Below are 24,545 nucleotides of genomic sequence, written 5' to 3' on the forward strand. Positions count from 1 at the left end.
ACACACACATATACAGATTTAATTGACTTTCATAAATTGCATTGACTGCTCTAAAATATGAGACACCAACATTTAAGGAGTTTAAGACACAGTTTTAGGCCTATAGTCTATGCTTTATTTATAAGATTATATGAGATTAACTGTTTTCCCAAGGCATTGTTATATGACAGTGTTTTTTTTAAAAGCTATAAAACTTATGATTTTAAACTTGTATTTATTTTATCCTCAGAACGACCTCAAAGTAAAAAGAGGTGATAAGTTTGATTTTGTGTTGGCTGTGCTTTAAAATTAAATTATTATTAGAAACTTAATTCAAGTGATGGAGGATTTTGAAAGTCTGACAGTAATCAGTGTTGAGCACTACTGTAAGGTTAACCCTGCCTGCTGTAAATATTTGAAAATGATTAACAGTTGAATACATTAGAAATTTAGAAAAGGAATAAATTGTAATCAGTTATATCACTTTAATAAAGTAACTGAAATAGTTACACTACGTATTACATTTTAAACAGGGTAACTTGTAATCTGTAAGATATTAGTAAAGTAACCTTCTCAACATTGGTTATACATGTAGGCTACTTTAATTTAGATTTTTGTTTCTGTTGGCCAAACAATGGTTTAAGAATTTATTAAATGTTGCCTTTTAAATTTTTGCTATTTTATTAATTTTGTTTCAAAAGAGGTTTCAGTATTTCCCAAAAATCTTAGATAGCTTAATATAGTTAGACTTTTAAATGTTGTGGAAGATAACTTTTTCTATTATTATTTATTTTATTTTTTTTGAGTTTTGAGTCTAAAATCTAGTTTTGACTTTCATATTTAACATATTTTCAAATCCCTTGCCACTTAATTGAACGCTTAATTGAATAAGGAATTATGTCGGTAATTCCACACAGTACGCGACAACCCGTCCGTCATGGCGTCGCGTCGCGGTGGGAGATCTCTCACCCCGCCTCCTGTAATACGATCAGCTGAAGAGCCGACACAAGCCACGCTCCTCTCGCTTCACTTCTTCTGCTCCACTTTAATTCATCCAGCTGAACGCGAGAAACGCGCCGGAGGATGCGTGCGATTCCGTCGAGACGCGGTTCTCTCTCGGTCTCCGCTCTCTGTGGAGCGGCGGTGTGTTTGTCCTTGTGGACGCGTGTGGTCCGGAGCGGGAGCCTCGCTTGCTCTCCGCCCGCGGCGTCGGTGCAGGAGCTGGCGCGCCGCGCGGGGGTCGTGTTTGAGGGGAAGCTCCAGGAGGAAGCGCGGAACAGGACCGAGTCGCCGGTGAACGCGTCGCGTCAGGTGCGCGTCAGAGTGCAGCAGGTGTGGCAGGTGAAGGCAGGAGGGCTGCTCAAGGACTCTGTGGTGTCTCTCGTCTGGTTTGAAGGTGGCAGATGTTTCCAGCTCAGCACCGGGATCCGGTACATGTTCTTTATGGAAGCCACAAACGACACGTCGGTGTTCACGGCAGTCTTCCCGCCGGTGGCGACCAAGCGCACCGTGAGGAAGGACGTGAGTCAGGTGCTGTGTCAGGACTGCGGTAAGACCCTTTACCTGTTCATATGTTCATATGCACGTGTGAGCCGATTCAGTGACACAGCAGCAAAAGTAAGTTAGAACTTTGCTGTTGTTTGCTTTGTCTCCTGTTGATCTTGGTGCTACAGTGGAGCTCAGGTAAAAAGTACGGTGATGCTGTCTGTCGGATGGTAGTATAATAGTAGCCTACCCTACTTAATGATATATGATGCTGTTTACACGACACTCCAATATTCTTTGAAGAATACAGCGGTAATGTCCAGTTGCATTTAGGGGTAGACATCCACCACAGCGTGCATATCTGATGTTCATTTAAAAGACTTGTTAAGCACGCATCCTCTGAAGATCTCTACGTCAGACAGACACAAAGTTGTGTTAAAACTTCTTTGAACAGCTTGACATGACCGTCATAGATGGACTCAACAGTGATTTTTAATTTTTGGCTCACTAAAGCTCACATTATGCAAAGGAATTATTTAAAAGCTGGACTGTCATTGCCTTAAATCTGTGTTTTTGGCAGGATTTCTGCAGAGATTATTGCCACTAATGTCATCGCCAGATTCTGATGGATTACACAAATTCCTGCTCAACCCTGTTGCCTCTGCATTAAAAGCAAACCCTAATAATTTCAGCAGGATACTTTTGTCAGGGTTCACTCTGATTAGCTCTGAATCATCTCACATCACGCAGTGTTTGTAAAACCTTTGTGCACATACAGAACTTGTTCGATTAGATGAGGTGTTAGTATTTTGATGAATGATGAGAGAAATCTACTATCAAACTTTTGCTTGCTATACTGACATATTTTGTCTGCTAACCTGGTTACCTACAGTTAGCTGATTTTACTTGATGCATAAACACAAGGTCCAAGTGTAGTTCAATTTTAGTTTGAGCATGTATTTTTATAAGAGGCTACAAAAGTTGTTATGCCTGTGTTTTTTCCATACTAATTTATTATTTTTCTTCTCATGTGCACCAACAGTCTTGATGTTCTAGCGCTACACATTAGTGAATCAGTTTGTTTTGGTTTTAATGATTATAAGACCAACACGCATGTCTGTAAAAGGTTGGTGTTAGAAAACTGAACATGTATTTTGGCTTTGTGATTGAGCTGCCTTTGTTTGAATTTGGCATCAGTTGTAGTCGCAAGATGAAATCCTCCAATTCCAAGTATTGCTTCATCGACTGTATGCAGCAGTAATGCTGTAAGAAGCTTTGAGATGTTCATGAGCTCAATGTTGCTTTGTGTTTTCTTACTTATAAATAGTACAATAGATTCTATAACTTGTAAAGCTTGAGTTGGCCTTGAGCATTCAAGTAGTGCTGGACGTTACACTTGCACACAGATGCCTGTCGAGTGTGTTTCATTACCACTTGTGCTGGTTTTGTTGCCATATGAGGTTAGTGAAGGTCATTCTTGTTCCAGTCCTTCAGTGACTGCTCTCCTCTTCTCATGACCTGAGATATCTGTCCTCTTTGTGCTTTGGCATTGTGGGAATTTGACATTGAGGATTCTAAATAGCTTGTGGACATCTAGTCAACGTTGAAGAAGAATGAAAAGCATATGTCAAATTGATAGCTACATTTAACACATTACTGATATTCACCTTGCCTTTTTGTGAGATTTAGATTCAGATTGCGATCTAGGTCACACTTTATATTAGGTGGCCTGAACTACTATGTACTTACATCAAAAAATAAGTACAATGTACTTATTGTGTTCATATTGTATTGCAAAACACTTTTGCTGCTATTGAGGTGGGATATGGGTAAGGTTAGGGACAGGTTTGGTGGTCTGGGTAGGTTTAAGGGTGGGTTAAGGTGTAAGGTATGGGACAACAGTGTAATTATACATTTAATTGGAGAAATTAATTACAGATGTAATTACATATATGTATTTTTAAAAATATAAGTACAATGTAAAAACATGTATATACACAATAAGTGCATTGTATCAAATGATTAATTTAAATGTACATAGTAGTTAAGGCCACCTAATATAAAGTGGGACCGCGATCTAATATCATGACATACAATACAGTTAGTGTAAGCAAGAAATGTTGCAATAATAATTTCGAGGACAAGCAATTAATGTTTAGTTAAATACTTAACCATATTTAAAGCACTTACTTTTTAAAAACATTTTCAATTTCTATAATGGCAAAGAAATGGATTGATTTTAAAGCCTTTGACTCCTAAGGGAACTACAAATTCCATCCTTGTGTCAGATAATAACGTTATTCATTTTCTTTATTGAAACTTATTGATTTACAATTCCCTGTAGGAGAAGGTATTACTGAATGAACCCTGACTTTTGCAGAAGCAAAGTGGAATATATGATGAAGGCAAAAAAACTGACCTTCTAGCACATTGTAGTGAAGTTTAAAATGGCTGATGCTGTTGGACTTTTATAAATCGATAGATAGATAGATAGATAGATAGATAGATAGATTTTTACTTGTAAATGTTTTACTACAGTGAATAATATCACTCACAAAATCCAAAGTTAATGCTTCAAAGAAAAAAAATCGCATGACATCATATGCCAAGCACTACAGTTTTTTTTTATTAATCTTTTTGTTTGTTTTGTTTTGTTTCTATTGTATTGCATAAACGTTTGTGTGTACTACAGATAATTTCTTTGTAGGACAGCACACGAGCTGGATCTGTGGCAGATGAGTATGAGAGCTGAAGTTAAGTCAGGGCACACATCTCAGAAGGGTTACAGAGATAGCCCAGTCATAATCCTCTGTCCTTTCACAGATTATCCCATAATCCCATCTTTATTCTGCATTCAAATGGCCCACATTCAACATGAGCTCCTAGAAAACCAAAAGTGTGACACCCTGCAGTTGTATGGTGTTGCTTACTATCTAATTACAATTGCAAGTGCAGTGATATTTTGCTATTTTAATGGGACAAATTTGTATTAGAATACAAAATAAAGTAAACTGGGTCTGTATTTGTGTTATGACTTCAGTAATAATAATAATAATAATAATAATTCCTTACATTTATATAGCGCTTTTCTAGGCACTCAAAGCGCTTTACAGTGTGGGGGGTCTCCTCATCCACCACCAGTAATGCCACTTACAGTTGCTTTAATAAAATGTAACAATGAATTAAATGTATGTAAACTGTATATTTAATTGCAACATTCAAGACAAATGGATCCCACTTTATATTAGGTGGCCTTAACTACTATGTACTTACATCAAAAAATAATGTACTTATTGTGTTCATATGTGACCCTGGACCACAAAACCAGTCTTAAGTGTCAATTTTTTGAAAATCTGGAATCTGAGGGTGCAAAAAAATCTAAATATTGAGAAAATCGCCTTTAAAGTTGTCCAAATGAAGTTCTCAGCTATGCATATTACCAATCAAAAGTGAAGTTTTGATATATTTACGGTAAGAAATTTACACAATATCTTCATGGAACATGATCTTTACTTAATATCCTAATGATTTTTGGCATAAAAGAAAAATTTATAATTTTGACCCATACAATGTATTTTTGGCTATTGCTACAAATATACCCCAGCGACTTAAGACTGGTTTTGTGGTCCAGGGTCACATATTGTACTGCAAAACACTTTTGCTGCTATTGAGGTGGGATACGGGTAGGTTGGGGCCAGGTTTGATGGTATGGGTAGGTTTAAGTGTGGGTTAAGGTGTAATTATTATAAATGTAATTACAGAAATTATTTACAGATGTAATTACATATAGGTATTTTTTTAAATATAAGTACAATGTAAAAACATGTATGTACACAATAAGGGCATTGTACCAAATTATTAATTTAAATGTAAGTACATATTAGTTAAGGCCACCTAATATAAAGTGGCACCGACAAATGCATTTAGCCTATTATTTTACAAACAATGCCGAGCTGTAGTTTAATTAATGTAGTGCACTGCAGAATTTCTATTTTCTGAAATGACAGGGCAGTGGTTCCCAACCACATTCCTGGAGCCCCCAACACTGCATTTTGCATGTCTCCTTAATCAAACACACCTGATTCAGGTCACCAGCTCTTTAGTATTACTAAAATAGGGTTGTTTCTCAATATGCGTTCTTCAGCGATCTTGCGTCCTTGTGAAGCATTGAAGCTCAGTTCCAATTCTCAAGAACGCAAGTACAGAGGACACATGAAAGTGCCTGGATGTGTTCTTGATATCGAGGATGCATCGAGTGCAGACTCAAGAGAATCGAGCCGTTAGAAATCCCAGAAGACGCTGCGGGCAGCCGGTATACGGTAGCCTGTAAGCTTTAAACTTGACGGATCTTGAGAGTAAACATTTATCGTTTTGTTTTGCTTAATTTTAATAAAGTGGTTAGACCCGGAGAAAGTCTTTATTTTTCATTCATTTGCCACTGCTTATGCTGAGTCTATGTGGTCAGTTAAGCAAGAACGCAGTACATCTCAATTCTCATAAGGATGCTGTTCTGTGTTCTCGCATCCTTCTTAGTTCGCTCTTCCAAGGAAGCCTTGCAAGACTGTTCTCCACGAGAACACAAGTCCATTCTCTGCGTTCTTGGAATTGAGAAACAGCCTAGGTGTGTCAGACAAAGGAGATGTAACGTGCAGTGTTGGGGTCCAGGAACAAGTAATCTAATCTATTGCAGTGGTTCTCAATCCCAGTCCTGGCGATCCCCTGCTCTGCATATTTTGCATGTCTGTCTTGTTTAATACACCTGATTCAGATCACCAGTTCGTTAGAAGCAAACTCGATGCATGAACTGTGTTCCGATTGATAGGGTCCCTACACTGTGTTCATTGCTCCCTATTCCCTGAGCATGGAAAATGTTTCTGAAGTTTACTTCACTTGGGAACATTCATTCACGGATTTGCGTTACGCCACGGCCTGCAGTCTTCACACACAGACGAAACTTACTAGAGAAGTGTGAAGTGTGACATGATATACTTCTGTAAATAAATACAAATTAAAATCATGTCTTGCACACTTGAATGCCCTTTGAATGGAACAAGTATGTTCCCTTCGAACTGGAATTATGACGGAATAGCCTGTGAAGTCTACTTCGCAGGTCACTTATGGTCAAATAGGACAAACGTCTGAAGTGATAAGAGATACATAAACAATGAGCAGAGTGGGGGGTGTGAGGACTGGAATTGAGAACCACTGGATTAGACAACAGGTTGGAGAAAAAATCCTGTAAACCAACAGAAAGTAGAGGAAAAGAAGTAGTTTGGTTGAACAACTAGTTTTTGTTTTTATGTCAAATAAAGGATTTAAAGGAGACCTATTATGCCCCTTTTTAAGATGTAATATAAGTCTCAGGTGTCCCCAGAATGTGTCTCAAAAAGACGTTTCAGCTCAAAATACCCCACAGATCATTTATTATATTCCTTTGCCCATTTTGAGTGTAAGCAGAAACACTCCGTTCCCTGTCGATACTCCACACGTACTGTGTCTTGATAAAGACGCATATGGGAAAACTTTTTTCTCCTGAACTGAAGCCTTATTCAATCACGCAGTGAAACTGCACGACTATTGGTTTGTGCAGTGTATAAAAGACAAACCAATGGGTCGGCAGCGGAGCTGCACGAGCCTATGGCGACGAAGCCCGCCAGAATGGGTGGAGCCATCTGGCCATATAAGCGGCCGTTTCGCCATAGGATCCTCAGATTTCTTCTCCTTCAGTGACGATGACTTCATCTCCACTGATCCCAGAAGCCTACTCGCCGTTGACACACCTCGTAGCTGGACCCAGCGACCTCAAATCTGCTCGGCTGAGTCGGCGCCTTCCTCGCGCTCCAGCATCGCAGCAGTTCCGGTTCTGTTCACTGTCGCTATCCGGTGAGTGCTCTAAAAAGAGCAAATTTCTCAGCGTTGTTGCAAATGCCGCCACTGCGAGAAGAGCAGTACAGAAGAGCAGTGAGCGCGCCGCCTGTCTGGGTCATGCCCACACAGAGACTGCGCGCTCACCAAGATGGAATGCTCGTCAGGGTATGAGTCTCGCTCTTCCCCGCTCGCTGACCGCCTTCTATGAAGGCAGCTCCGCTCTCACGTTTCTTCTCTCTCAGCAAAGCTCGGAGAATGAAACATCAGAGCCACGGAGCTCCCGCAGCCCTCTGATCCGCCGGTGTTCACACGTGAGAATCAGAGCTCCTCATTCTTTGAGCGGCTCTATCTTCTTTGGCGGATCGGAGTAGAAAGCTCTGTGTGTGCGTCGCTGAAGCTGCACTCACACAGGCAGCCTGCTTTCAGCCGGACTCTGTCCTGATTCGCTCGTGGTCCTTTATGTAGCAGGCCCTGCCTCCCCCGCTCTCATGTTTCTCTTCTCCCAGTCAACTCGGAGGCAGGAACGGCGAGCTCGCGAGGCTGAGTGATCAGGCTTGAGTGTTCTACACGCCACTATTTCCCGCGTGCTCACTTTGATCTGCCAGCGCGTGTGTTAACACGTGAGGATTAGTGCCCCTCATTACATGGAGTGACCCAATCCTTCCGCACGGATCATAGAATGCTGCGCTCGGCAGCCCCGCCTCTCACGTTTCTCTTCTCCCAGTCACCTCGGAGAAAGAGACGGTAAAGTTGCGGGGCTGGGCGTTCAGGCTTGAGTGATTTTTAACTCTGCACACAGCGCTTTGATCTGCCAGTGTGTTTACATTAAGGATTAGCGCCTCTTGCAACTCTTTGATCTGCCAGCGCTACTTTCATTATGGAAGCGTCAGTCTGTCCCTGCTGCGCTCGCGGTCCCACTTCAATGAGGGTAGCCCCGCCTCCCCTGCTCTAGTGTTTCTCCCCTCCCAGTGATCTCGGAGAAGAAACCGCAAGCTTGAGGGTTTGAGCCCATTCAGCTCCGGGTGCCGACGACAATGTGTTTGTGGTAAATACTGTTGCGTACACTGGGCCCGTTCAAATAGCGCCCACACAACTGATCGCTGTTATGGCGAGGAAAATAAAACACAAACATTTTCAAGAGAGAGCGCATTCCTCTCCCTCTTATCGCGAGCTTGAGGTCCCGGCCAGGCGGCCTGCTGCTCGAAACGATTAACCCTAGCCACACGGGCCGAGGCCTGCCAGGCTATCACTGGAGTGTCAGACTGGGTTATGGGATAATAAAACGAGGTTGCTCACTGCAATTCGCGCAAAGACCCTTGCACTTCAGCGGCGTGGTTCCCATCTCTGTTCAGAGCGAAAAGGCACATGTCCTGCGCTCCGAGGTGATGAGTTTGCTGGCAAGGGGCGCCGTAGAACGATCCCTCCAGCCCAGAGCGAGTCAGGCTTCTACAGCCGTTACTTCCTCGTCCCCAAAAGGATGGCGGCCTCCGGCCATCCTCAATCTCAGACACCTGAATCGCGCCCTCATGAAGAGGTCGTTCAGGATCATCATGCTGAAGCAGATCCTCTCGTAAATTGCCAAGGGAACTGTTTCTTTTCTCTGGACCTGAAAGACACATACTTTCACATCCAGATAGCTCCCCATCACAGGCGATTATTGAGATTCGCCTTTGAGAGAGTGGCTTATCAGTACACGGTCCTTCCCTTGGACTGTTTCTGGCCCCCCACACTTTTACGAAGTGCATGGACACAGCTCTTCCCCTCTAAGATAGACGGGAATCCGCATTCTCAACTACCTCAATGACTGGCTCGTTCTGGCCCAGTCAGAGGTGGAGCTATTATCGCACAGAACCCTCATCCTCAGCCACCTAGAGCGCCTGGGGCTCAGGGTCAAATTCGCCAAGAGCACACTGTTTTCCAGCCAGCGAATATCGTTCCTGGGTACAGTTCTTGACTCGACTCAAATGAGAGCCGTAGTCGCACCAGATCATGCTCTGGCCATGCGAGAACTCGCGACCTCCTTCGAGACCGGTGCCACCCGCCCTCTCAAGGCGTTTCAAAAGATGCTAGGCATCATGGCCGCAGCATCGTCAGCACTACAGTTTGGTCTGCTTCGCATGCGACCTCTCCAGCGCTGGCTGAAACCACAAGTTCCATCACATGCGTGGCACGGACGTGTGCGTATCAGGGTGAGCCAGGCCTGTATAACAGCCCTAGCCCCCTAGGAAGACCCTCACTGGAAGGGAAGGGACGTGGCCATGGGAATGGTTTGCAGAAGAAAGGTTGTCACGACAGATGCCTCCAACACAGGTTGGGGGGCGCTGTGCGAGGGCAGACTGACTTTCGGCCATTGGTCGAAAACAGAGAAAAGGCTTTACATCAACTGCTTGGAAATGCCAGCAGTATGTCGAGCCTGCCAGTTCTTCCTGCCAGACCTGAGGGAACAGCACGTGCTAATCTGCTCAGACAGCATGTCTGTGGTGTCCTACATAAATCACCAGGGAGGTTTTTCCTCGAAGCGCCTTTGCCTATTGGCAGAACGCTTTCTGGAATGATCTCAATCCCATCTACGCTCGCTGAGAGCAGTGCACATACCGGGCAAATGGAACCAGGGAGCGGACAGGTTATCTCGGAACAATGTCCCCCCAGAGGAGTGGACGCTCCATCCGCAGATGGTTCAGAGAAATTGGGAGATCTTTTGGTGAATACCATTTCTGAGGCTAGAGCACAGTCTACAAGACTCCTCTATGCCCTTAAATGGTCCGTGTCCTCCATGTGGTGCCTAGACCATGGTGAAAACCTGTCTACTTCTGACTTATCGGTGGTTCTGTCCTTGCTGGATAAGGGATGTTCCCCGTCCACACTCAAGGTTTACGTAGCAGCTATAGCGACCTCACACGCCCCTATAGCAGGTCAATCGTTGGGCAGGAACACTTCTGTTGTCCGCTTCTTGAGGGGTGCCAAGAGGTCGAATCCGCCTCGGCCCCTCACAGTCCCTACATGGGACTTGCCCATGGTTTTGAGAGCCCTGCAGGGCCCTCCATTTGGGCCGCTACAGTCCACTACTCTTCGGTCACTGTCGCTAAAGACTGCTCTGCTCTTAGCACTAGCGTCGGTCAAGCGAGTAGGAGACCTGCAGGTGCTCTCCACTAGCCCTGCCTGCCTGGAATTCGGGCCTAACGACACTGAAACCAAGGCAGGGTTATGTGTCCAAGTGCTTTTCACTCCATTCAGAGCTCAGGTCATCACGCTCTCCTCGCTTCCTCCCTCTGATGAGAACCGGGAGTTATCCTTGCTCTGCCCAGTCAGAGCCTTGAGAATCTACTTTGAGCAATCCGCCCTTTTAGGAGGTCGGAACAACTCTTTGTTAGCTTCGGTAACTGCGCCAGAGGGCTTCCGGTTACGAAGCAAAGGCTCTCCAGATGGATAGTGGATGCCGTTACGCTAGCGTACTCTTCCTTGGGCCTACAATGCCCCATCGAAGTACGAGCTACGTGCTACGAAGTACGTGAGTTCAGGTAAAGTGGGCCATTTAGGCTTGATTGTGCTGTGCTCAATGGGTTGACAGTTATCACAGAGATCTAGAATTAAAGTGACACTGGTAACACTAGTGATTGTGGCTACGTCTCAACAGAGGACTCCTTCATCATGAAGGAAATTGATTGACATTTGTCCTTTCTAACTTTTTACACGATTTGTAAACCAATATTATTCTGTACTTGTATTATTTGTTACTGCATCTAACATGGATTAATATGCAAAGAATATGTTTGTAAGTTTGCCTACTTAAAAAAAAAAAAAAAGAAGGGTTTGTCATTTTTATGGTAGGTTTATTTTAACTGATAGAGACAGAATATCAAACAAAAAATCCAGAAAAAAGCAGCATACAAATGTTAAAAAAAGATTTACATTTTAGTACGTCAAATAAGTATTTGATCCTAGAGCAAAACATGACTTAGTACTTGGTGCAGAAACCCTTGTTGGCAAGCACAGTGGTAAGATGTTTCTTGTAGCTGGTCACCAGGTTTGCACACATCTCAGGAGGGATTTTGGTCCACTCCTCTATACAGATCCTCTCTAAATCATTAAGGTTTCTTAGCTGTCTCTTGGAAACTCGAAGTTTCAGCTCCCTCCACAGATTTTCTATAGGACTAAGGTCTGGAGACTGGCTAGGCCACTCCGTGACCTTAATGTGCTTCTTTTTGAGCCACTCCTTTGTTGCTTTGGCGGTATGTTTCGGGTCACTGTCATGCTGGAATACCCATCCATGACCCATCTTCAGTGTTCTGGATGAGGTTCTCGTCCAAGATTTTACAGTACATGGCCCCGTCCATTTGCCCCTCAATGTGTAAAGTCGTCCTGTACCCTTAGCAGAAAAACAGCCCCAAAGCATAATCAAATAATTATTTTCCCCACTGTAAATGAAATCAGGCAGCAGGAGGCCTTAGATTCAAATCTAAATGTGCATATCTGAAGTACACTTAAGTACAATCTTGATACACTTTATTTTAAGTAGCTTATGTCTGTGTACTTACTTTTATAATTACGTTGAATAAAGTCTGCAACACATATGTAACAATCTTTTGGTTACATAAGTAGCTGTGTAACAGACTCGGTCTATTACATATGTGTAACAGTAGCTGTCCAAGGTTGTCATAGCCTGGGGTGGCAGGGGAGATAAGCACCCACTGTCCATAAAATGCTCCCATATGGCATGCATCTCAAACAGCCTCAGACAACCAAGTCCAGCTCCTGGCCTGCTTGTGTGGCTTAGTCTCTAAGCCTGGGAAACCAGCCCTCCTGATGGGAAGCTGGAACGTACGGACCATGTGGCCCAGACTGACCGACGACCTTCAAGAAATTGACGACGCTTGCAAGACTGCAGCCATTGATAGCGAGTTGCACAGACTTAAAGTGGATATTGCAGCCCTGCAAAAGACACGACTCCCAGACAATGGATCCCTAAAGGAGGAACACTACACCTTTTGGCAAGGGAAAAGTGCAGATGAACCCAGAGAACATGGGGTAGGCTTTACTGTGAGGAACACACTGCTACAGATGATAGAACCACCAGCAGATGGCACAGAGAGAATCCTCAAGTTGCGTCTCTCAACAGAGGAGGGACATCATCTGCGTTTACGCTCCAACACTTCAGGCTACAGTAGAAACAAAAGACCAGATCTACGAGGCACTTGATGCAACCATTAGCAATTTTCCATCGTCAGAGCATGTCTACATTCTTGGTGACTTTAATGCAAATGGCCAAATGTTCTAGGTCATCATGGCATAGGCAAAATGAACGACAACGGTCAGAGACTCTTTGAACTCTGCTGTCTATGCAACTTATGTGTGACAACACCTTTTTCCAGAATAAGCTATGCCATAAAGTATTCTGGAAACGCATCAGCTGGACCTGGTTATCACCAGGCGCAACTCTCTGAACAGTGTCTGCAATACCAGAGCCTACCACAGTGCTGACTGCGATACCGATCACTCACTGATCAACCCCAGATTAATGCTGAAACCAAGAAAGATCTACCACTCCAAGCAAAAGGGTCAGCCTCGCATTAACGCCAGCATGACTGCCTACCCAGACAAGAACAGCGAGTTCATCATGAGACTTTAAGATACCCTGACCCTGACTAACTGCCAGGAACAGAATGCTGAGGACAGATGGAACTCTGTCTGCAGTACCATCTACAGCACGGCCATGCTGATCTATGGCAAGAAGGAGTGCAAAAACGCCGACTGGTATTAGAGAAATCCAAGTTAGAGAAATCTGCAAACATTGAAGGCTGCACAATGCAAGGTCCAGCAAACTGCATGCAGCGCAAACAACTACTGGCTTCAGCTGTCAGGCAACATCCAACAAGCTTCAGACACCGGCAACATCAGACGCATGTACAAGAGCATCAAGCAAGCAACAGGAAAACCGGTGAAGAAGAGCACGCCCCTGAAATCCAATACAGGAGAGACCATCGCAGACAAGGACAAGCAGCTTGCGAGATGGGTTGAACACTACCTTGACCTGTACTCTAGAGAAAATTCTGTCTCCCAGGAAGCACTTGACGCAATCGTGGACATGCCTGTTCTAAAGGAGTTGGATGCAGAGCCCACGCTGGAGGAACTCAGCAAAGTCATCGATGCCTTATCATGTGGCAAAGCTCCAGGTGAAGATGGAATACCTCCTGAAATCATCAAGTATGGAAAGCCAGCCATGCTTGAGCCACTTCATGAACTCCTGTGTCAGTGTTGGAGAGAAGGTAAGGTCCCCCAGGACATGCGCGATTCCAAGATCGTCACGCTGTACAAGAACAAAGGCGACCGAAGCGACTGTAATAATTACCATGGCATCTCTCTTCTGAGCACCATGGGCAAAGTCTTCGCACACATGGTCCTTGCTCGCCTACAGGTCCTCGCCGACCGCATATATCCAGAGTCCCAGTGCGGGTTCAGGACAGAGAGATTCCCTGTGGACATGATTTTCTCAGTGTGTCAGCTCCAGGAGAAATGCAGAGAGCAGCGAATACCACTGTACACCGCCTTCATTGACCTTACCAAGGTGTTTGACCTTGAAAGCAGAAGAGGCCTGTTCCAGCTGCTGAAGAAGATCGGCTGCCCCCCACAGTTGCTCAGCATCACAGCCTCCTTCCATGACGATATGAAGGGCACTATCAACTTCAATGGCACGTCATCTGAACCCTTCACCATCAGAAGCGGCGTAAAACAAGGCTGTGTCCTTGCGCCAACATTGTTCAGGCATCTTCTTCTCGCTGCTGCTGATCTTCGCCTTCAAGGACTTGGAAGAAGGTGTTCATCTGCACACCAGAAGCGATGGGAAGTTTTTTTTATCCTGTCCTGCCTGAAGGCCAAGACCAAGGTCCGCACAGTTCTCATCAGGGAGATGCTGTTCGCAGATGATGCTGCTCTGACCTCGTACGCAGAAGAAGATCTTCAAAGTCTGATGGACCGGTTCGCTCATGCCTGCAGGGAGTTCGGTCTGATTATCAGCATCAAAAAGACCAACGTCATGGGCCAGAGTATCCTTGCACCACCATCGATCTGCATCGACAACGAGAAGCTCGAGATCACCAACCAGTTCGCCTACCTGGGCTCAACTGTTACCAGCAACCTTTCACTCGATGCCAAGATCTCCAAACGCATCGCCAAAGCCGCCAGACTGGAGAACCACCTGGAGAACTTCCACCTTCACTGTGTTTGCCGGATCTTAAGCATCACATGGCGGGACAAGGGCACCACAACACTGATGTGCTGGAAAAAGCAGGCTCCTTCAGCATGCGTCTTATGCTCTGTCAACATCTACTGCGATGGCTTGTTCATGTGCGATGTATGGATGATGGATGCATTCCCAAGGACATCCTGTACGGTAAATTGGCCATGGGACACCGCCCAAAGGGTCGCCCAATGCTGCGCTTCAAGGATGTCTGCAAATGCGACATGAAGCTGACTGACATCGACCAAAACAGCTGAGAACTGGTAGCCACCAACCGCGGACACTGGTGTCATGTCGTTCGGGAGGGAGTCAAAAGGGGCGAGGAGAAGAGGAACCTGCAGCTGGAGGACAAACGACAATGGAGGAAACCGAGGCAGCAGAACCAGAACCAGACCTCCTACCAGCCATCTGATTTCATGTGCAACACCTGTGGCAGAGACTGTCAGGCTAGAATCGGACTGCTGAGCCACATCAGACGCTGCTCTCAACAAGACTGAACAAACCAGACAGGGCGTTACCATTGTCTTCCGGGACAGACGGATGCCTATATACATAGGTGCCGATCCTGTGGGGCTCGAGCACCTACGGAAAAACATGAGACAGTCTCCGTTCATTTTAACCAATAAGAAATGGACTGCAGCTTGTATGGCTTTACTGTCGTTTTCATAGTTCATTTGAGGCAGTTTTTGGCGTTATTTTAATGGCAAATGTCAAGAGTGCATTATTGAAATACAAGAGGGTGCCACAGGGTGCACGAATCTCTCGGCTTGCAGCGGGCTTGCTCTCCAATAGTGATCATGGCTCTGCTGCGCTCCCTCAAATATTATGTGTGCGCCCTCAGATTTTGCCCTGTGCACGTGTGAATAAATGCTTATTGTAAACAGGTATTTATTAAATCATTTTATTAACTGAAGTACAAACTTCGAAGAAATAATGTGTGTATTATTTGCATAGGCGTAATTTACAGGTGGGACATATCTTTGTGATTGTAGTGCTACAATGTTCGTTCCGTTGTTATTAGTGACAGAACGCTCTCTTGTGGCTCGTGCACAGTCACACACGAGCGCTTCAATCTATTACTCTTGGCGTTGCGGAGAATATCTATTCATTCCGGTTACATCACAAAACAATATACACACAAACGTGTCCCTGCTCTTGATATACGATGATCATCTTTGATTTCAATAAGGGGGAAAAAGTATGTGAGGGCGGATTAGAACCCAAAACCTCACCTAGCGAAAATTCTACCACGAGGCTATCACTGACATTAATAGTCTCATACCTAATAATACATTTTATTATAGTACATGTAAGAAGGGTTGAGGCTTGAGCACCCACCGGCAGAAACATAAACCGGCACCTAAGCCTATATATACACATTTTGTTTCATGTAAGTACAACGGCTACTACTGAGTACTTAACTAGGTAATTACTCTGTATTATGGACACTTTAAAGGGCACCTATTATGCAAAATCCACTTTTACATGGTGTTTGGACATAAATGTGTGTTGGCAGTGTGAACACAACCACCCAACAATAATAAAAATCCACCCACTCCTAATTTTTGAATCCCCTTTATACCAAGTCAGTCTCACTAGGCCCGCCGTTTTGACTCTCACCGCAGTGTGACGTCACATTTCGGAGGGCCGGGCCACAGCGGTTGATTGACAGCCCTGTGTTGCTATAGTTTCCGCCCTTAGCGGTTACAGCTGTCCTTCATTTTCTCCTAACATCTGAGCTGCTGAGGACGTTGTGGATTACTTAAATTTTACAAGGTAATGCGCCTCAAAATCTACCTAAATACGTGTATCACTCCAGACTCCTTTGTGAATGTCGTATCGTTAGTGCTTAGCGTTTTAACCGTATTTGTGTGCGTACATTAAGTATTTTTTAACTGATCAGCACCGTGCTTGTGAGATTAGTTAGATTCGTTCGGTAACGCTGTCACGCGGCTCGGTCCATTGATCCGAGCAGAGCTCTGTAACATTGCGCTGTTTCGTCCCACTTTCAGTGCATTTGACTTCCCATATGTACGGCTGAACACCGGTTCGCTCGCTCTCAGTTACTTTGCTTCTACCGGCTGTGTTTATTGCTCCAGATATGCAATGTAGAGAGAGACGGCGCTCTCTTCTGGAGACGGGGCGGGAATATGCAGCTCATTTGCATTAAAGCTATACACTCCAAATCAGCTCGATTTTAGACACACCCCAAAAATGACATTTTCCATCTGTTATAATAAATGACCTGTGGGGAATTTTGGGCTGAAACTTCACAGACACATTCTGGGGACACCCAAGGCCAATATTACATCTTGTAAAAAGGGGCATAATAGGTGCCTTATAAAATAAAGTGTTACCGAAATATTTTATTAGCTCTTTTGGCTCTTTTTTTTGGCTCTGGTTTTTCCACAAAGAAAAACAGTCCCTAAAAAACTGTTAAGCCTAGATGAAGTTAAGACAAGACTGACATCTAAGGCGTATGACTAATTACACAGCATTTCACTGCATAAATAAAGCAATGACATACAATGCTAACTGAGAAGAAAACATTTTAAAATTTGACACGTGTGTTTATTATCTTAATTTATGAAAGTGTACAAAACAATTATTCTGGCAACAACACGAACAATATTACCACAGGCCTACTATTATTACTGAAGTTCTCTGGTTTCGGTTTACAGTAAATACAGACCAATCAGAATCAAGTATTCCAGAGAGCCATGTAATATAATCAACTAAATAATTTCAACAATATGAATAACAGCTGCTTATCAAATTATGCATACAAACTGTGCATACAAAATGCATACAAATTTCAAATAATTTTGAAAGAAAGAAAAGAACTTTCCTCTGAGTAACAATAATTGTATATTAAATACAAAAATATAATATTCATTTATGTTTGATTATCTGAGCATATGTAAACTTTTATTGGAGAAACATAACAGATTTGCAGTTTATGGAAGTTTATTATATCTTGCAATATTAATAAGGTAATTATTGTGACTAAATACAAATATATTCTTATAGGGCTGAATAATAGAAACCTTTTAAAAGCATCAAGAAAAATTACCAGACAAATGCTTGTATTTATTTACACTTGCATTAAATTCCTTTTTGTATGCTAGCTAATACGTAACTGCATATGTACTTGTGTAATGTGTATATGGTATATTTAAAATAATTCCACTCAATTTACAAAACTAAACATAGCAAAATCAATGCACACTCCAGCAAACTTGTCACAATGACGACATGTCATTTTGTCATAATCAACCGAGCAAACTCACGGGCACGGCGAGTATAAACCAGGTTTGAAGCTGTGAGCACTTCAGTGTTTGAGCGTTGTCTTGCATTACAAGGTCAAATAATTGTTGTTGTGGGTATAGTAATTTTTAATGGGGAAGTTTGGCTCAGGCATTTGTTGTAACTTGTTATTCATTTGGCAAGTCGAATGGGAGTCATATGAGAAGGGAAGAAATCTGCCTTTACCGCTGGAAGTACCCTGTATCAGTTCCAAGTCATGCTTATGGTCCTGACAAATGCTGCATCCACATTTCTAAGATTTGTGGAGCTGCTGTTCTGGCCTGTGCTGAAAAATATGTGTCATCTGTCTTGGTGATATGAGTGTTTAGATGGAAATTTACAGAACAAACCTGAAGCCTCAATAAATCGCTTCTGTGTTGTTGGTCTCGATATAAAGGTTAATAAATGTTATTCCTCAGCTATGACAAATGGACAGCAATGGTCAGTGTGGGTTAAGAAAATATCCAGGAATTATGAGCTCTTGAAATGCTACACATTGTGGTTAGTTTGACATTAACCAGTGAAAAATCATTGTAGCTTTATGGAAGATTGGTTGTCAGATGCACACCTTTAGGGAGCCAATGGAAGTCTTTATTTCCAGATATGTGAGATTTGTCACAAATGTATTTCACCATTAATCACATTGACAGAACAATTTAAAAAACTCATTGCAAAATGTTGTTTCAGGTCTGCAGTTCAGAGAATTTATATGCCTAGTCTTGATATAGCCTAGTGATTGAAATTCAATGTATTATAATCAGTTGATCCAGATCCTCTTTTTTGGATTACATATGATTCTAATTTCATTTGACAGGATTTGAATTAATTTTGTTGTGTCTTCATTTAAAACTCACTTAGCCTGCTTTTAGACTACAATACAGCGTAGATCCAATGATTGTCAGTGATCATCAATTTTTAGTTATTAATGCATCCCTAAAAGATTGGAAACATTGATTAGAGGGAGTGAAGCATTTCGGTAACACTTTACTTAACCCTTAAAGACCTAGAACATTTTTGGGGCACCTGACACACCTGTACTTTTCTTTGTTTTGTTCAGACCTATTCTCGCAGTCAGCATCAAGTGCCATATATCATTATAAACAGGAGAACTTGAAGTTTCAGTCTAGCTAATTTAAAGTCCCAATTGTCCCTTTGTTTTCTCTAAGAATTAACACATTTCCAGAATTTTAAGAAAAACACAAGCAATAATTGGGTGTTTTTTTTTTTTTTTTTTACAGTTTACTCAAACAGGAACTCCAGAAGTTTGGATTTTTTTTCTTTAAAAAGTTGTATCTATGTGTTTTACACTTCCAGATAAAATTTTGTCTACACATAGCATTCCCCAAGCAAGTCATAGCCATTTATTACAATGTTGTTATAGGAGCTTTTCCGTGAAAAACAGGTCTATTTCATTTACTAACAATATAGATGTATCCAAAAAAAAAAAACACATTTAAGGAGTAAAGAAAATGGAAACCATGTTATATAGCAACAAAATACAGTAAAAAATTAACTGTTTTTTCCAGAAAAAATATATTTTCAATATGAGTATGAACAACAAACAGTGCAGCAAGTTGTGCAACAAAATACAAGCAGTGCAAATGATTCACAAACTACACACAAAATTGGTGAGAAATATATAGAGTGCAATAGAAAAACAATTGTGCAAATGATCTTTATGAACTATATAAGTATTATTTACATAATAAAACAGCCAGATGGATCCATCCGCTGACTGCACTCTGCGTCAGAATCGATTTTACCGGGACATCGCCTCGCGACGCGAATACCTAAATTCCAGTGCTTTATCCGATATATACCGCTTTTTCATCCTTGCTTTTGGTTTATTTTTTGCCAAAGTGCTCTGTCCTGTGTTTTTCTGGGCTTTTTCAGAGAGTGCTCTCATGCAAATGTGTTATTTTGTGTTTGTTTTCATGCACGCACGACACACTTTACTTTCACTTTGCGTTTGCTCAAATTCCCATAGAAACACGTTAAACAATGGTTCCTGTTTGGCTCAGAGGGATGAAAACCATTGGTTTCTTCTGACCAATCAATGTTGTCAAAATGTGATGATGTAATCACGTACGCTACGGAGCCTCTGAATATCCAACTGAGACAAAAACACTTTTTAAAGCATTCAGATAGGATTAGCGGTTCAAAAGTTATTAAACATTTAAGAACAATAGGGTAAACGTACCTATTAAGCTCATCAAAATCTACATTGAGTCATTTTTAGTGCACAAGATATTGGTTTCGGTACAAAAAGATTTTTAAAATAAAATACTAATCTCTCACACAAAAATATTTAATTTTATTTTAAAAGATAAAAGCATTTCAATTAAGATATACATCATTAAATTCAAAAAGTCTGGCTGTGATTAATGGGTACATTTCTGTGTTCTTTAAGTACACCCCTGTTCCCATTAAGCTCACATCATGTTTTATTAAAAAATTTTATTTATTTTAAGGAAAATTTTTAAAGAATAATTGTAAAAATATATTTTTTGAAGGTACAAATTCAATCACAAAAAAAAAAACAACAACACTAAAATCAAGCAACAAGGAATTAAAGTCTATCAGTTATATATTCATAATGAAGTGTCATTCAAGCACATTGCAACATCTATACTAGCCCACGTTCAGCTAAGTTACACATTCAAAAATCAAATAAAACATTTCATTCATGGGGATGAACACAGAAACTAGCCTCATTATGACACCTCTTTTTAAATGGATGTCAACTTATCTATAGTCTCTTAAGGCTGGAATACACATGATTTTTGCCCCGCTTTTCCACAGATTTATAGTCTGGAGAAGTTGATGCTAGTTGGCAAAGATCAGAGCCAGTCTGCAGATTTGAGTTGACAAAATCCATAGAAAAACGATTAACTTAACTTAGTGACAGCCATCAGTTAATACTTAAAGTCTGCTTATGAAGTATTTATATAGACGTTCAATGTGGAAGAGCTTAAAGAGAGCACACTGAGCTTAATGGGAGCAGAAACAATTTTTTTTATAAATTTAATGTATTATTTATTAGAATGACAGGATTTGTGCTAAATAAATAGTCTAGGTCATGTATTAAGTTCATACATATTTTAATATGAACAACTATTATTAACAATATCTATGAAATTATACTTTTTCTTATTGATGTCACACCGAAGCTGTGTGATTTTCATAGTAGTGCACCCTTTAAGCTCACCTTAAAATAATATTAAGTTTAAAAAAAACTTTAAAAATTACAGCACTGTAAAACCACATACCAGCCATAAACTGTCAATGTATAATATTATGGATGTAAAAGTACAAGTCAGTAATGCCTGTAAAGTAATATATTAGCTTAGCACACAATCTTATACAGCTAGTCAGCTAACTGTGTTCTGTAGCATATGTGCTATTTTGCTAAAACTATCTTTAGGATCTAATGTAATTATTTCCCCCATGCAAGTTCCAGGGTATAATATGCAAAAGTCTGAACATTAATCTCTTAATTTTACAATAAGTAGTGAAATTTACCCAGAATAAAGGCTTAAACATCTAAAAAAAAACCCGCACATTTAAGGGGCTCCTTTTTTGGTGAAAGTTTTTAGACAGCTTTCAAAATGACCGCCAGACAGTGTGAGTACATGGAGACTCGTATCTCAGTGTGCAATGATCTGATTGATTTGAAATTATAGGAGGTATATAGTAACAAACATATCAATTGGTTAAGGCATCAAGTAGAATAATAAATTATTTTTTCTTTTTATAAACTGATCTCAAAAATGGAAGTGTGCTTAATGGGTACGTGAGCTTAATAGGTACGTTTACCCTAGCTACTTTTAGCCGCAGGCGACTGTCTCGGTTGTTGAGGGTTAAAGGGATACTCCACCCCAAAATTAAAATTGTCATTAATCACTTACCCCCATGTCGTCCCAAGCCCATAAAAGCTTTGTTCATCTTCAGAACACAATGTAAGATATTTTAGATGAAAACCGAGAGGCTTCTGACTGTCCCATTGACTGCATAGTAAATTACACTGTCAGGGTTCAGAAAAGTATGAAAAACATTGTCAGAATACTCCATCTGCCATCAGTGATTCAACCATAATGTTATAAAGCGACGAGAATACTTTTTGTACGGAAATAAAACAAAAATAACGACTTTATTCAACAATTCGGCACCGTAATGTCACCGTAGCGCCATTTTGGAGAGTATCGCTGCACGCAAAATGCTCTTCTGTGTCAGCCGCGACATATGGATACATTTTCTACATGGATTTACGCTTTGATTTGAATGCAAACAGCACATCCCTATGTCGCAGTTGACACAGAAGAGCAAACGCATTTTAGCTATATTCTCCAAAATGGCGCTACTGTGACGTTACAGTGCCGAATTGTTGAATAAAATCATTATTTTTGTTTTATTTCCGTACAAAAAGTATTTTTGTCGCTACATAACGTTACGGTTTAACGAGTCAGTGTCGATTTCAGTTAGAATTACAACTTGATTTTCTGTTATAAAGCAGCTCTCCAGTGTTGGAGCTAACTAGTGATAAAATATTTTTATTAGTGGGGGAAAAAAAATATTATTTCATTAAAGTGATAGTTTGGTTTGCAAAGATCAAAGCTTGATCTAGCTCAGGACTGTTTTGATTATCATAACCCTATAAGGTATTTTGAGAGATGATTTTATGAATAAAATAGTTTATCCAAAAATAAAACGTCTTATCACCTTTATTTTGTAAATAAAACATTTTTCAATTATTCTTTAAAAAATTTTCTTAAAATAAACAAGAATCTTATAAAATATGATTTGAGCTTAATGGGAACAGGGATGTGCTTAAAGGGTACAAAAATGTAGTCTCTGGATTCTCGGGTTGTTCGTCTGGAGCATGAAGTCTTGACAGAGCATCTGCCTTGGTATTTTTTATCCCGGGTTGATAGGAGATGGTAAAATGAAACCGGTAAAAACAAACCCCACCTGGCTTGTCTGGGGTTTAATCTCTTAGCCTCACGGAGATATTCAAGATTCCAGTGATCCGTATAGACAAATGGATGATGAGCTCCTTCAAGCCAGTGTCTTCATTCCTCCAGGGCGAGCTTGATGGTGAGTAGTTCTCTATTCCCGATGTCATAGTTTTGCTCCGCTGAGGTTAATTTCCGGGAGAAGAAGGCACATGGATGGAGTTGAGGTGGGTTCCCCTGCTGCTGTGATAGAACGGCTCCTACTCCTTATGTGGAGGCGTCGACTTCAACGACGAATGGTCTCTTGGGATCGGGATGCACCAGGAGTGGAGCCGTGGTGTAAGCCTCTTGGAGTTTCTTCATGGCTGTGGTTGCTTCTGAGTTCCAGGACAGAGACTTGGGCTTGCCTTTCAGGAGATTAGTTAGTGGTGCAGTGATGGAACTGTAGTTCAGGATGAATCGACGATAGAAGTTGGAGAAACCTAGAAATCGTTGGAGTTCTTTAATGGTGGATGGAATGGGCCAGGTCTTGATTGCTTCCAGCTTCCTCTCGTCCATCTTGATGCCGTGAGCACTGATGTGGTAACCCAGGAACTGGATGGAAGGTTGATGGAAGGTGCATTTTCTGCCTTGAGGTATAGTTGATGCTCACGCTGCCGTTGGAGGACCTCCGAGACGTGCTGGTGTTGTTCGACCTCGTTCCGGGAGTACACTAGGATATCGTCGATGTAAACCAGCACAAAGCGGTGGAGGTACTCCCGGAACACCTCATTCATGTAACCAAGGAATACAGAGGGGGCGTTGACTAGACCATACGGCATCACCAGATATTCATAGTGTCCTGTGGGTGTCACGAAGGCTGTCTTCCACTCGTCCCCCTCATGTATCCGGATGAGGTTATAAGCACTCCGGAGGTCCAACTTGGTGAAGATCTTGTCTCCGCGAAGCTGTTCCAGAGCGGATGGGACGAGAGGAAGGGGATATCTGTACTTGACAGTGATTTTGTTGAGTGATCGATAGTCAATACAAGGCCTCTGTCCTTCTTAGCCATGAAGAAAATGCTGGAAGCAGCAGGGGACATGGACAGTCGGATGTATCCTTGCTGTAGAGCCTCAGAAATGTACTCCTCCAAGGCCTTCTGTTCGGGATGGAAAGTGAATGGATTTTACCTTTGGGCACTGGTTCATCAGGGAGAAGGTCGATGGCACAGTCCCGTGGTCTATGAGGTGGTAATTTGGAGGCTCGTTTTGGGCAGAACATGTCACTAAAGTTGGAGTAATCAGAGGGAATGTCAATGGAGCGATTTTCAAGGGGACTTTCAATGGATGTGGAATTGACTGGAAGCACTGGAACGGGCTTGACTGGTTTGGGGAATTCTGGGAAACAGTCTGGAAAGCAGTCGTTACCCCACTTCAGGAAGTCTCCGGTGGACCATGAGATAGATGGGTTATGGGAAACGAGCCATGGGCGCCCCAACACTATCCCAGTGGTGGATTCCTCCAGAACCAATAAACAGATCTCTTCTTTGAGGAGCTGACCGACTTGTAACCAGATGGTACCCACACAGTGTCGAACTTTTCCTCTCACCAGGGGCCTGCCTGTTATTGACTGAATCTTGTACGAGACAGTCTCTTCTTGAGTTGGAGTTGGTTACATAAGTCGGCAGAGATGAAGTTGCCAGCTGACCCGGAGTCGAGGAGGGCATAGACTCAAACACAATG

General features: G+C 42.1%; 1 protein-coding gene across 7 annotated transcripts in view; it reads left to right on the top strand.

Moving 5' to 3' along the window:
- The first annotated feature begins 902 nt into the window (after positions 1–902).
- The window catches only part of nrg1 (neuregulin 1), a 130,922-nt gene continuing 107,279 nt past the window's right edge, over positions 903–24,545 (top strand). For 4 of the 7 annotated variants that reach the window (XM_058789152.1, XM_058789153.1, XM_058789154.1 and 1 more), the window contains exon 1: positions 904–1,528. In XM_058789152.1, coding sequence (XP_058645135.1) covers positions 1,063–1,528 — 466 coding nt within the window. In that variant the 5' untranslated portion in view covers positions 904–1,062. Of the gene's footprint in view, positions 1,529–24,545 lie in introns of all 7 variants that reach the window. The other 3 variants (XM_058789150.1, XM_058789151.1, XM_058789159.1) reach the window with 2 other exon arrangements.

Source organism: Onychostoma macrolepis, chromosome 10, assembly GCF_012432095.1.
Source record: "Onychostoma macrolepis isolate SWU-2019 chromosome 10, ASM1243209v1, whole genome shotgun sequence".
NCBI lineage: Eukaryota > Metazoa > Chordata > Actinopteri > Cypriniformes > Cyprinidae > Onychostoma > Onychostoma macrolepis.